This window comes from Nilaparvata lugens, chromosome 9, assembly GCF_014356525.2.
Source record: "Nilaparvata lugens isolate BPH chromosome 9, ASM1435652v1, whole genome shotgun sequence".
NCBI lineage: Eukaryota > Metazoa > Arthropoda > Insecta > Hemiptera > Delphacidae > Nilaparvata > Nilaparvata lugens.
The window spans coordinates 24,800,663-24,813,932 of record NC_052512.1 but is presented as its reverse complement, the minus strand read 5'-3'; the positions used below and the strand labels follow the sequence as shown (position 1 = coordinate 24,813,932).

Genomic DNA, 13,270 nt, shown 5'->3' with positions numbered 1-13,270 from the left:
TAGTCGACCCACTTTGATGTCTGGCTCGCCAACTCGCATTGTTGTTGCTTCTTGTTGTCCCACTTTGTCATTATCCATAGCTTTGCCTTTTCATTCTTGATTTATTTGACATATCTTTTATTCCTAGCCGTGTAGGTTAGGTTGTGATATATCTACTACCCTACTTTATTCTACCAGTCAAATCAAACTATTCAATTAATTCTCTGAGAGAATTGTCACTTAAATCTTTGCTTCAATCCAACTAAATCCATTCTCAATTTATCAACATCAATACAACTTGAGTGCAATTACGGCCCCAACACAACCTCATCCTGTGAACTTCTAGACTTCAGTCCCAGTCCAGTCTCATGTTGTAAACTTCTAGACTTCGGTCCCAGTCTGGTCTCATCTTGTGAACTTCTAGACTAGTTCCCAGTCCAGTCCCATCTTTTGAGCCTCAAGAATGCCAACCCCATGGACGACGCCAAACTTCCATTAGCAGTCCCTAGAACCTGTCCACATAAGGTGCTCCTCACTACACAGCGATCATGGCTAACCTTAAGTCAACCTTGACTTCATTTTTTGGATGAGTATTGCCCTTTGGGCTGTTTTTACTTTGCAACCTTTTTATTTTTTTATAATAAATTTATTTTATTTATTTTTATTGTCAATACTATAGCTATCTAGTCTGGAGACTAATGTGCTAATTTTTTCTACCCTAACATACTACTTGAAAATGTTAACAGCGAATATCTCCGCATGCCTCTGGATCTCGGTGGACACCAGGTTGACGTGCAGGTCTCTATGAAGATCGCTGTTCCTGACATACCAAGGAGCATCCACAATGTTCCTCAGCACCTTGCTCTGGAACCGTTGTATGACATTGATGTTGCTGTCTTTGGTACACCCCCAAAGTTGTATACCATATGTCCATACTGGCTTTAGTATCTGTTTGTACAGAAGTACTTTGTTTTGGATTTGTAGGTTGGAGTTTTTACCAATCAGCCAATACAGCTTCTTATATTTGATTCCAAGTTCCTCTCTCTTCTTCTTGACATGGGCCTTCCAGCGAAGCTTTGCGTCCAAGGTCATACCAAGATACTTGGCATGATTGGCATATGGTACAACTTGGTTGTTAATTGTTATTGGTATGGGCAGGTCCTTCTTATTGGTGAAGTTGATGTGAATCGACTTTGCTTCATTTAGTTTCATCCTCCACTTTCTAGTCCAATCTTGAATTTTGTTGATGGATCTCTGTAGTTTTTCTGTTGCAATATGAATATTACTGTCTACTGATAATATGGCTGTATCGTCTGCAAATGTTGCTGTAGTATTCTCAACAAGGCTGGGAATATTGCTGGTATAGAGTAGGTAGAGAAATGGTCCTAGAACACTTCCTTGAGGAACTCCTGCTTCTATTTCCTTCAAATTAGAATATGAATTTTCATGCCTGACTCTAAAGTATCTGTCAGTCAGATAGGATTTTAATATATCTGTAAATTGCTTTGGTAGCACTTCTTTCAGTTTGAAAAGAAGACCTTCATGCCACACTTTATCAAAAGCTTGCCCTTTATCAAGGAAAGCTGCTGAACAAACTTTTTTCTCTTCTAGGCTCTTCTCTATTACATTCACAATCCTATGCACTTGGTCTATTGTTGAGTGTTTCACTCTGAAGCCAAATTGGTGATTTGGAATTATGTGCTGTCTCTCAATTATTGGTGTTAGCCTACTCAGTAAAATCCTTTCAAACAACTTGGCAAGCACAGGTAACAATGATATTGGCCTATATGATGATACTTCATGTGGCTTTACCTGGCTTGAGTAGCATTATAACCTCTGCTACTTTCCATATTCCTGGTACAAATTTGAGTCTGAAAGAGGCATTCAAAATGTGTGTTAATTTTACTATTGCTTTTTTTGGTAGGTGCTTGAGGACTAAGCCAGTTATCATTTCGAATCCAGGGGTCTTTTTGTTATTCAGATTTCTTATTTGTCTTTTCACCTCTTCTACTGTGACACACATTATTTCTTGATTTGGCTGTAAGATGTTCTCCTCTGCTTCTAAAGTGTCTTCTTCAGTTGTGTTGTTTGGCTGAAAAACGTCCACAAGATGATCTGCAAAGGTCTGTGCCTTTTCATCACTACTCCTCGCCCATTGTCTGTTCTGCTACCTGAGAGGAGGAGATTGATGAATGGGTTTTTTTATTTTTTTAGCTGCCTTCAAGAGTGAGTAGTCTGTACTGCGTTCTGCTGTTAAGTTTATCAAGTAATTATTGATTGATTCATTCTTGATACATTGAATCTCTCTCTTTAGTTCTTGAGTTAGATTGTTTGAAACTCTTTTGTCTTGAGGGGAACGTGATTGCTGCCATCTCCTTCTTGCTCTTCGTTTTTCCACAATCATTTCTCTGATTTCCACAGGGTAATTATTTCCAGTGGTTTTTCATCTGAATTGTGGAGTATTACACCATGCTGCCTGTTGGATATCAGTAACAAACTTCTCTAACTCCCGATCAATCTGTTCTTCGTTTCTTAATGGTGAGTTCAACTCTATTCTTTCATCCAGCATCTTTTGGAAACCATCCCAATCCATGTGGCTGTTGACTAGCGCAGGACAAGCATTTTCCTTTCATAGAATTGAATCACTCAGAGTCAAAATAATGGGTGAGTGGTCCGAATTTAGATCGAAACTATCCTCTAAATGCAAATAATTTACCAATATATTCTTTGTCAGAAAAAAATCTATAAGATCTGGGATTTTCCTCGTATCGGTGGGCCAGTAGGTTGGTTTACCAATTGAAAGAGCTTTGCACCTCATCTCTCTCATTGCTTCATAGAGCTGTCTTCCCTTGTGTGTTGTTAAGCGCGATCCCCAATGTGCTTTGCATTGAAATCTCCACCAAGAATGAATTTGTCTCCTAACATATCAAGAAATGATAAATACCTTATTCATCTTTTCTGATGGAATATCTGGGAGGACAGTAAATAGCTGCAACAGCAAAATGATAATTGACTGCTGTCACTGCTACACCTGACAATATTGTATTCTATCACTTTCGAGTTTCACTTGTTCATGATGTTGTAGATTGTCTCTGATGATGATGGCACTCCCACCCCTTGCAACATTGCTGGGATGTAAAGCATAATAGATCCTATAGCCTTTGAATTTTATAAACGACTGCTTTGTAAAATGAGTCTAAGATATAAGACATATATATATTTTTTCTATGTTTAGAACTGCTTCCAACTCCTGTTGCCATTGTAACAATCCATTTGCGTTCCATTCCATTATTTTTAGTGAATGAATCATTTAAATTGCAGTAGTTTACTTTGTTCTAACTTCTGAAATTTAGACTGCAGTGAGGTGATTATTCGTTCTTGTCTATCCAGTTTTGCCAAGATGAGCTGCAAAATATTATTGATATCTCCTACTTCACTTTTTGGCTCTCCCAATTTTGGTCTATTTTCTTTTGAGACAATCTGGGCTAAAGTTAATTTCTTAACCGCACTTTCATTGTTTGGATATCTGTGTATTTTTTGTGATTTTTGGTGGAATATTCTTCACTGTGTTCTTCACGTCAGTGGTTTTAGAATTTAAGTTCTGTTGAATTCTTTTTGACATATTTTTGACTTCTGTACTATTCCTTCCTCTTCTCATCAGTCTCTTTCCAGGCAATGAAAAGTACCTGCTCAGTTGAAGTTTCGAGTTTTTTTTTAATTTGATATATTTATCCGGTGAACACTGGATTTCTGATGTATTTAGCATGGTGTTGGTGTCCATACTGTCGTTAGTGGCTTCCTTTTCTCCTTGCTCTTCTATAGGAATACTAGGTGGCTTCACTAATTCAGACATATTTTGAAAACATACCTTTCAAACAGCCCTCGTATCAACACTTACGCACATGGAAACACAAACGCAAGCTTTAAAACAGCCGTGAAAAGCTGGTCGCTTTGCTTGCATGAATTCCGCGGTCGACGACTGATATTCGATGCAATATTTTTGTTCCACTTTTGATCGCAAACAAACTGCTGACTGACTACTTCTACACTACACTATTACTACTCCACTATACCGTTCTCTTCGAGTTCTAGCGCAATACTGTTTATAATAAATAAATAAATAATTTTATTTCCATCATAAATTTCACTTGACATTAATTTTAAGTTTTGGAAATTATATGACCACTTTGACAAGTTGTGTGGTCATTGTTATAGTGAGGTCCACATTATAATGACAGTGAAGGAAGATACCAGAACCATGTTGCCAAATTGACTCCATTTTGCCACTGAGTGTACATAGCTGTTATTCAATTCATCCCATTAAATTTGATCTGATATTAATTTCAATTCCTTTGATTAAATTATAAATGTCATGTCAAATTAATTAAATTCATCAATAAAATCTATTTTTTCATAATTTGATTCTAAACTTTGCTTTCATAACTGAGATCAGATTTACAAGCCTGAAATGGCGGCTGATTTGAAAAGCTTTGATTCACCAATCTGAACTTCAAAACAACAGCAATTAAGTTTTTCGCTAAGTATTCTATTCCAATTTCTTTTTAAAATGATAGAAAAATAGAAATTCCATCTATATTAAGATAATTTAATGGTAATAATGAGGAAATGACCTTTCAATAATATTTATACCAGTACCAGTAATAGGCCTAACCTATTCCGCTAAACTGAAGTCTAGGATGGTCTCAAAGTTATTAACTTTTAAAGTTGCATTTCAAGTATAACTTGTGTTTCTCATACGGTGATATCTAAAAATAATTTCATTTATTCAAAAATAAATTCAAAATCAATCATACAACTCCTCTACTTTATAATTTTGTTATAAATCAAAATAAAACATGGCGGCTGAGTATTGTTTGTCTACTCCTGTACAGTCACTGTCAAAAGTGAAATAAAATATTTCTGGCAAACTGACAACATTGCAAAGCTAGAGAGAGATAGTGCTATCTGTTTTGTTGCATGTTAGACAAAGGATAACAACACTATTATTAATCATACACTGCCATTATAACATGGACCTCACTATAGTAGTATATTAAATTGTAATTACTAAATTGTTAAGACATGGATTAATTTTTCTTCTTGGAGTTCAGTTCAACACTTTACAGACATTTTGGAACATGACGTCTGTAGCATACTGTAAACTTTAATCACTTTTATTCTTCTCTATCTTCCAGAGGCTAGCTTGAATTCACTTTCTCCATTATCTAAGCTACTGCCATTGAAATAATTTTTGTTCATGCAAATTTGATTATTCATATTTAAAGTCAGCATATCTGTTTACTTTCAAGTATTTTCATCTTCTATCTCCCTTTTTACTTTAATGTAACACATTAATGTTAGGTTATATCAATTGCACACTTTCTAATCTAAATAAATTGTTTCCATTAATGGTTTTCAATTGATTCAGCAAATATTGTCCTACTTGTATGCATATTTACAGTGTTTCTTCTACCTTCAAATTTTCCTTTTGAGTTGTTACCGGTACCTCATTTTGTACTATTGGAAATTACTTTCAATCTCTTAGTATTTCTAATGTTCTATTATGTATTCATTATCCTGAAATGATATTGAATGCTACACATTTCATTTTAGTAACTGCATCCTTTTATGCTAATTTAATTATTTCTATTTGTAACTACTACTATAGTGCACGTTATTATTTTCTCATGGTAAGCAACTTGAGTTAATTGAACTAATGTCAATTTGATAATCCTTTATGATTAGTAGACATATCAAATCATTAATTATTACTGTTTGTTCACACTGAAAACAAATAATAATTTTGTCTTCAGCATTTTTGCATTGCTTATATTTTGAGTCGAAATATCAATCTTATATTCAACATTACTACAGCTATTATTATCAAGGCTTTATGTATAGTGCCTTGTCACAATAAATCCTTCACTTGTTGCCATCATATTTTATTTTTTATTGACGTCTTCGCTATCCTAAATATTTGTCTATTAATCCACTCTCATTGTATGACTCCGAGCGTATTTCATATATTAACTATCTTATCTTATATGTTTGGAATTGGGTGTTACAATATTGATAGTCAGTATCTTATTGTCAAAACTACTTTCTATTTAAACATTCTTATAGTCGATTTGCCACATTGGAGTTACGCCCAATGTTCTTGCCCAGTTCTATCAGTGACCAAGTTGGTTAGACCGTGGCTTCTCACACTGTAGGACCAGGTTCAAATTTCATTCCTACTAATTTCTTTTGCAGATGATATCAATTGTTTTATCTTATTCTAATAATATTAATCATTTTAAAATAAATTATTATGATTAGATAGAGTAATTAAATTGAATCATCTTATTATAATTATTAAATTGATTTATGAAATTAATTGGATAAATTATTTAAAAAAAATCTTGTATTGGAGTCCAATACTGCAGTTGCAGGAAAAATTTGTATGTAAAGGTATAAAGGTTAATTTTGTTTTACTTCTTGTGTAGTTGAGAAGTTGATACTGTGGTAATTATTCATATTGAATGAAGAAGACTAAGAAATTGTCAAAAAACCACATATGTATTGATACTTAGAAAGACCAGTTTCGGTGATTACACCATTGTCAATCTCTGATAAACTCTTATAAAGACCGAAACCGGTCATTCTAAGTATTGTCACGTTATTTTTTATAATTAATAATGATTAGCCTCCTGCTTGGCGTCAATCGGTAGAGCATGAGAGTTATTTTAATAATTATAAAAATCTGGTCGTGGTTTTACTAGGATATAATCTCCCTAAAATCTTCATAGGCCCGGACATGAGCTTTCACAATAATACTGGTAACTTATAAAAAAATATATATAAATAAAACTTATATCCTATAGTATTGAGGAATAAAATGAATCGTACACCATAAAGAATTTGATACATATATTAACAAATATCTCAAAAATAAATCAAAGCAAAAATATATAGAGCAACAGAAATACATAATATAAAACAAAACAATAATCGAAATCAATAAAATATCACAGGTTAATACTATTTTTAAGTTCTATAGCACAAAACGCTACCATGTGCTTTCATTTCATGATCATATGCATTTATTTGCATGTAGCTTTGATATCAACTTGCTGATACTTGTCGACTTGGACAATCTATTTCAAATATAAATTTCTTAAATCAGAGCATGATAAATTGACAAACCAATAATCCAAATATATATTAATTTCTATGGTTTCCAGTAGATTTCTTATAATAAATTTTCAAATATAAATTTCTTAAATCAGAGCATGATAAATTGACAAACCAATAATCCAAATATATATTAATTTCTATGGTTTCCAGTAGATTTCTTATAATAAATATATTTATCTCAGGGTGCGAGATTTGGCACCTGACAGAATAGATAGATCAATTCATCTAGTGAATCAGAGCTACATTATATTATTGCAAATTATATTATAGAAATTAATGATCATATGAACATTGTATTATCAGCCTAGAACTTGGTATTCTTTTGATTGATGTATCATTTGGTATATGGATTGACTCGTTGCTATCTAATAAAATACCTTTTATACTATATTTAAACTTGTGCAAGTATTTTTACCAGTTTCTTAATTTATAAAACCCTTTCGACAAGCTAGCTTTGATTTCTTATTTCATTTCGAAGCACTGAGGGCGCCCTATCACTATTTCAAATATTATTCACTCACGTGCTGGAATTTTCTATGAGCTGCTGATGGCGATCCAAACTCCTGGTGGTCCTGGATTATTTGTAGCCAAAGTCGTCTCTTCCAAGGGATTAAAAATTATTTAAATGACTCTTGCTTTACAATAGCATCACAAAGTCTTATGAGAAAATTTAGTAATTCAATTTAACTTTAAGTTATTAAAAGGTACAGTAAGATATTGCGCTCTATGATTTTTGGTGACATCTCATGGTGGTGGTTGGCAGGCAAGTGGGGAAGTTCTCTTTTTTAATTTACAATTTTTCATTTCCAATTTCCAAATTTACATAAAATTAGAGAATTCAATTGGCTGATAAATGCATTCACTGTTGACTATGTGTTGTTTTATTCATTTAGATGTACTTAGAAGAAGTGAAAGTTTCATCACCATTTAGGTATTATTATTTTTCTCTTTACCTCAAAGATAAATTTTGTTCTGGAACAAATGATTGTGAAATAATCTATTCTCAATTATTTCTATCCTTGTACAGTACCGGTAGTTTGATTGAATAAATCTATATATGAATGGAATCAATAGTGAGGCTCACGTTATAATGGCAGTGTTTGATTAGAAATGGTACCGTATTGCTATCCTTGTCTATCATTCAACAAAGCGGATAGCACTATCTCTTTCTCGCTTTGCTCTGTTACCAGATCATCTTTTAACAATTTAGAACTAATAATTAATTAACAAAATATTCCATCTGAAAATTCATTATGGAATTATTGAAAAATAATTCTTGCTTGATAAAATATAATATTGATTATTTTAAACGAGAATGAATCGTTAATTACATCAGTGAGACTGTATCAGCTATCGTATTTTATAGAAGGCATTGACAAGACAGAGGCAACCTTTTTCTCCTATCTTTCTCCACTGCCATTATAACGTAGACCTCACTATATAATGTTCACTCAGCAATGGACATAGCTGTTTCGAAACTAAGATAATGAATCAACAATAACTGGAAAGGAGATCGTATTGTTCTTTAACTATACTTGGACCCTCTTGCACAGAAGCCGGTTAAATTTTAAGCGTGATTAATTTCACAAGAACTGAACAGAGAATCCGTCTTATCAAAAAGACCTTCTCTGATTGGTTTTCGTAAAATTAATCACGGTTAAAATTCAACCGGCCTTTGTGCAACCGGCACATAGGGGTTTTCAGGATGTATCAAATAATCATGCATAAATCTTTAAAATATACAAGAGTGTAACTCATCTGGTGAAAAGAAGTAAATAAATAAATACTGCTGGAAGATTCTTATTTTGATCATATGTTAGTGTCTTCATATTATTTCATGAACTAGGACTGTAAATTTTGGATTTAAATTCGCATGATTCTATCAAAAATGGGGTTATTGGTGTCTAATTGGATAAAGTTTATTATTTTATCTCTGTTTAATTTTGCATCCTTCTCATTTCTCAGACTTACCAACCGCACTTTGTAGCGCGATCAGCTACGGCCAGTGGAGCCGCGGCTTTAGTCAGAGAAATGAGAAGGCAGGAAACAACTGGAGGTGGCTTCACTAGCGTCAGTTTGCAGTGTGTAACATTTGACGGCGCACCACAGAATGTAGTGTCGCGCGCAAATGGAACCGGTCCTATTCTACTGCTACATTTTGCCGCCACTAGCTTCTACTGCAGCGTTGGTTACGTCTCAGTCCTGTGCCAACTACCGACCAAGTAGCAAGTGAGACATGCGCAAAAATTCAAAAAACTTGTCTGAATACTTCTGTAACTTGTCATGCAATGTATGGAACAAGCCTTCAGACTTCCTGTTGCTTGGTATTGGATAAATCCACCATTTTCTGTTCTGTAACCGGCGTCATCTATAAACTAAAAGTACACTGAGTACAACATGACGAATGTTAACTTGCGGCATGATCGATCATCGGTCACATCTACTGGCACACTGACTGACTTCTACGGCTAGTGAAGCCACGACAGCACGACGGATAGAAGTTCGTTCTCTGTTGCCCGTGGAGCCACCCAACTGTCGCGTGTAGCGCGCGAAAATTACGGCGCGATCAACTATAGCCAGTGGAGCCGCTGCCTAAGGGCGAGACCATACTGGGCGTTTCCGAAGCATTTTCACAGTCAGAGCAAAACAGGAAGCTCTCCGTTCAGCTGATTTGGTTGAAGTTTGAAAAAAACGTCTAATATGGTCTCGTCCTAATTTGCACGAAAGCCAGGCAGATAGCAACCCTTCCTCCAAATTCTCTTTAACACACTTTCTCTAATCCTCCCAAATCAGGCACACTCACCAGGAAAGGTCATCACTTGCTATCTTGTAGTGTTAGAGAGTGAATTGGAAAAAATTCTAAATGAAAATCCTCTTTATTATCTATTCAATACTATTTAATATTCATATCAATAATAATAACATCCTTATGATAATAAAATAATAATAATATTCATAACTCTCAATACGAATTAAATATTATGTGAATAATTCTAGATACATTCACTATTTTCCAATATAAATAAAATTGAAAATAATATTTGATAATATCACTACAGTATTTAATAGATCTTTATTCAAATTAGAATTAAAGCTTCTATAGAGAGGTCTACCTTATAATGGCAGTGGAGAAAGGTAGGAGAAAAACGTTGCCGATCCTCTGGCTTGTCAATGCCTCCTGTAGATGATAGCTGATACAGGTTATTGATGTAATATTAACGGTTCATTCTTTATTTATTTATACGTGGATACAATAACAAATCATATAAATATGATTGGGAAGGAACAACAGGCTTGGCCCAAAACTATTCCATTCCCAAATTTTGATTACATGTCCAAAAAATAGGTTATGTTTCTTCTGTAAGAAGTTCAAGCTCAACTTTCGTCCAAAAATAAATATGAGATGCAAATTTTAAATTTAGAAAAATTTATAGTTAAAATTATAAACCAAATTATAGTTAAATATTAAACATAATTATCACTGCACATTGTATTAATTAAGTTATTTCATGAATTTTGAAGCCAAAAATACACACAAATTCTCACTAAGAACAGCTGATTAGTATATTTTTCTAATTAGTATCATTCTTGTTTGGAATAATCAATCAAATTTTATGAAGCGAGAAATTCAATGATCTATCAATAAATTTTCAAAATCAAGATTAAATATTTTGTAAATTAATTATATTTCTAGATTGTTTAAACGATCTGACAACAGAGCAATGCGAGAAAGAGATAATGCTTTCCGCTTTGTTGAATGATAGACAAGGATAGCAATACCATTGCTAATCAAATACTGCCATTATAACGTGGACCTCACTATGGAAGGAATAAGGCTCTATTCAGTTATATTCTGTATCCTATTCTACTCTAAGAAAAGAAAAACAATTCTCCTCTACACCTATAAGTGTGATTAGCTTTAAATTGTCAGCATAAGATTTAGACATTTAAGATATTATTGTGATACTTTCATTTTAGATTGAAGTAAGGTAGACGAGTACACCTACTGACCATAAGGGATAAACAACCCCTATAAAAGGGAAGATGAAAATTGAATAAAAAGACTAAGAAATTGTCAACCACAGATTTCCAAGGTTTTTGACAAATTCTCAGTTTTTTTATTTAATATGATTAATCACATATCACAATATCAACTTCTCAACTACACAAGAAGTTGAAGAGGAGAAGACAATTCCTGCCCTGGCTGCTGGTGAAGTATCAAGTAAGTATCGAGTAAGTATCAAGTATTGTATCACAATAATAACAGTGACCTTCAGGAACAGTGAAATAATAAGATTCACCTTCTTTGAAGTTGGATAGATACATCCTAGAAAATGATTTGAGGAATGCTGAGATACACTCACAGTCGAATAGGGTAATATCAAATTTCCTATTAGTGTGGTCCACGTTATAATGGCAATGTGTTTGATTAGCAACAGTATTGCTATCATTCAACAAAGCGGATATCGCTATCTCTTTCTCGATTTGCTTTGTCTCCAGATCATCTTTCAACAATGTATTAATTAACAAAATATATAATCTCAATTATGAAAACTCATTATTGAATTATTGAAAAATATAATTTCTTGCTTGAAAGAATATAATTGATTATTTTAAACGAGAATGAACAGTTACATTAATAAACATGTATCATCTACCGTCTATAGAAGGCATTGACAAGACTAAGGATCGGCAACGTTGTTCTCGTATCTTTCTCCACTGTCATAATAACGTAGTGGACCTCACTATAGAATACACGTACATATATTTAAGGTAACCTTGAGTCATATCGACCCTGCGCAATTATTAATAAAACTATACCAGCTCAAGCAGGGCAAGATAAACAAACAACCACTATTGCATTGAAGTGATAAGTTGTTGAAGAGTTCCAATTGACACTTGAAAAGAAGAGTGTGTTATTTATAACATTGCAAAAAGTTCAAAGCAAAATATAATCTCACTATAACTGCAAGAGGTTTCTACTCCATGAAATCTATTGTGTAGTGATAAATCTTATATGACTTCAATTTAAATGGTAATTAGCTAGTTAACCTCCATGGAGCACATTGGTTAACGCTGAATATAGTGAGGTCCACGATATAACGGCAGTGGAGAAAGATACGAGAACAACGTTGCCGATCCTCACTGTCTTGACAATGCCTTCTTGATGGTAGCTGATTCAGGTTTATTAATGTAATAACTGTTCATTCTCATTTAAAATAATCAATTATATTTTTTCAAGCAAGAAATTATACTCATAATTTAACTATTCAAAAATGGAGCTTGATAGATTCTCTACACCTTTTTTTCAGTGGAATTAGCGCTATCCGCTTTGTTGAATGATAGACAAGGATAGCAATACCGTTGCTAATTAAACACTGCCATTTCCGTGGACCTTACTATAAAAGGAAATGTTTAAAATTGTTTCATAGAAGGGTAGGTTAGATTGTTGGTGAGTGAATAGCGTAGCTCTTAGATATTTCCGGGGAAGTTGTTATACAACCTTCTATTAATTGAAAATCTTTGTAATTTTTTTGAACCCGAGTTTTGTCACGATCGGCGTAGCATGAATGGTCCTCTCTATAAAATTGGCATCCTTCCCTGGTCTGCAACATCAAATTCAAATTTTCAAAATGTCAACCTAAAAATACCAACATACATAGACAGATTGCAATGCGACTCAGGCCTTCACTGGTGAATCTATACTATAATAAAGGAAAGAGCTTCTATATACTATAATAAAGGAAAGAACTGGCTAATACACGTATGGGATAGGAAAATTATGTTTGGCGCATCATCACGTCTGAACTACTGGACTAATGAACTTGAAATTTTGCATATAGATTCTTAATTAACCGAGGATGGTTTTAGGCATATTTCAAAATCTTCGAGATTTTTCATTACATCAAGTTTTAAAATAGACTGTTGCTGGGCACGGGTTACCTGCTAGTTAATAATAATCTACAATCATTCATACATGCAGTTTCCATGTCAGAACACTCTTTGCTGTGGATATTCAAGTTGACATACTTCCTGATTCTGAAGTAATGTGTGATGCATTTCTCTGCTCATTCACTCATCCAGTAATTAATAAATAAATAATCAATTGAATGAA

At 33.7% G+C, this 13,270-nt stretch overlaps 1 protein-coding gene across 1 annotated transcript in view; it reads right to left on the bottom strand.

Annotated features, from left to right (window-relative positions):
- Window positions 1-10,030: 10,030 nt before the first annotated feature.
- The window catches only part of LOC111056207, a gene marked incomplete in the record, with an annotated part of 336,828 nt that continues 333,588 nt past the window's right edge, over window positions 10,031-13,270 (bottom strand). The window contains 1 exon segment of the mRNA XM_039435672.1: window positions 10,031-12,761. Within this exon segment, the coding sequence (XP_039291606.1) occupies window positions 12,665-12,761 (97 nt within the window).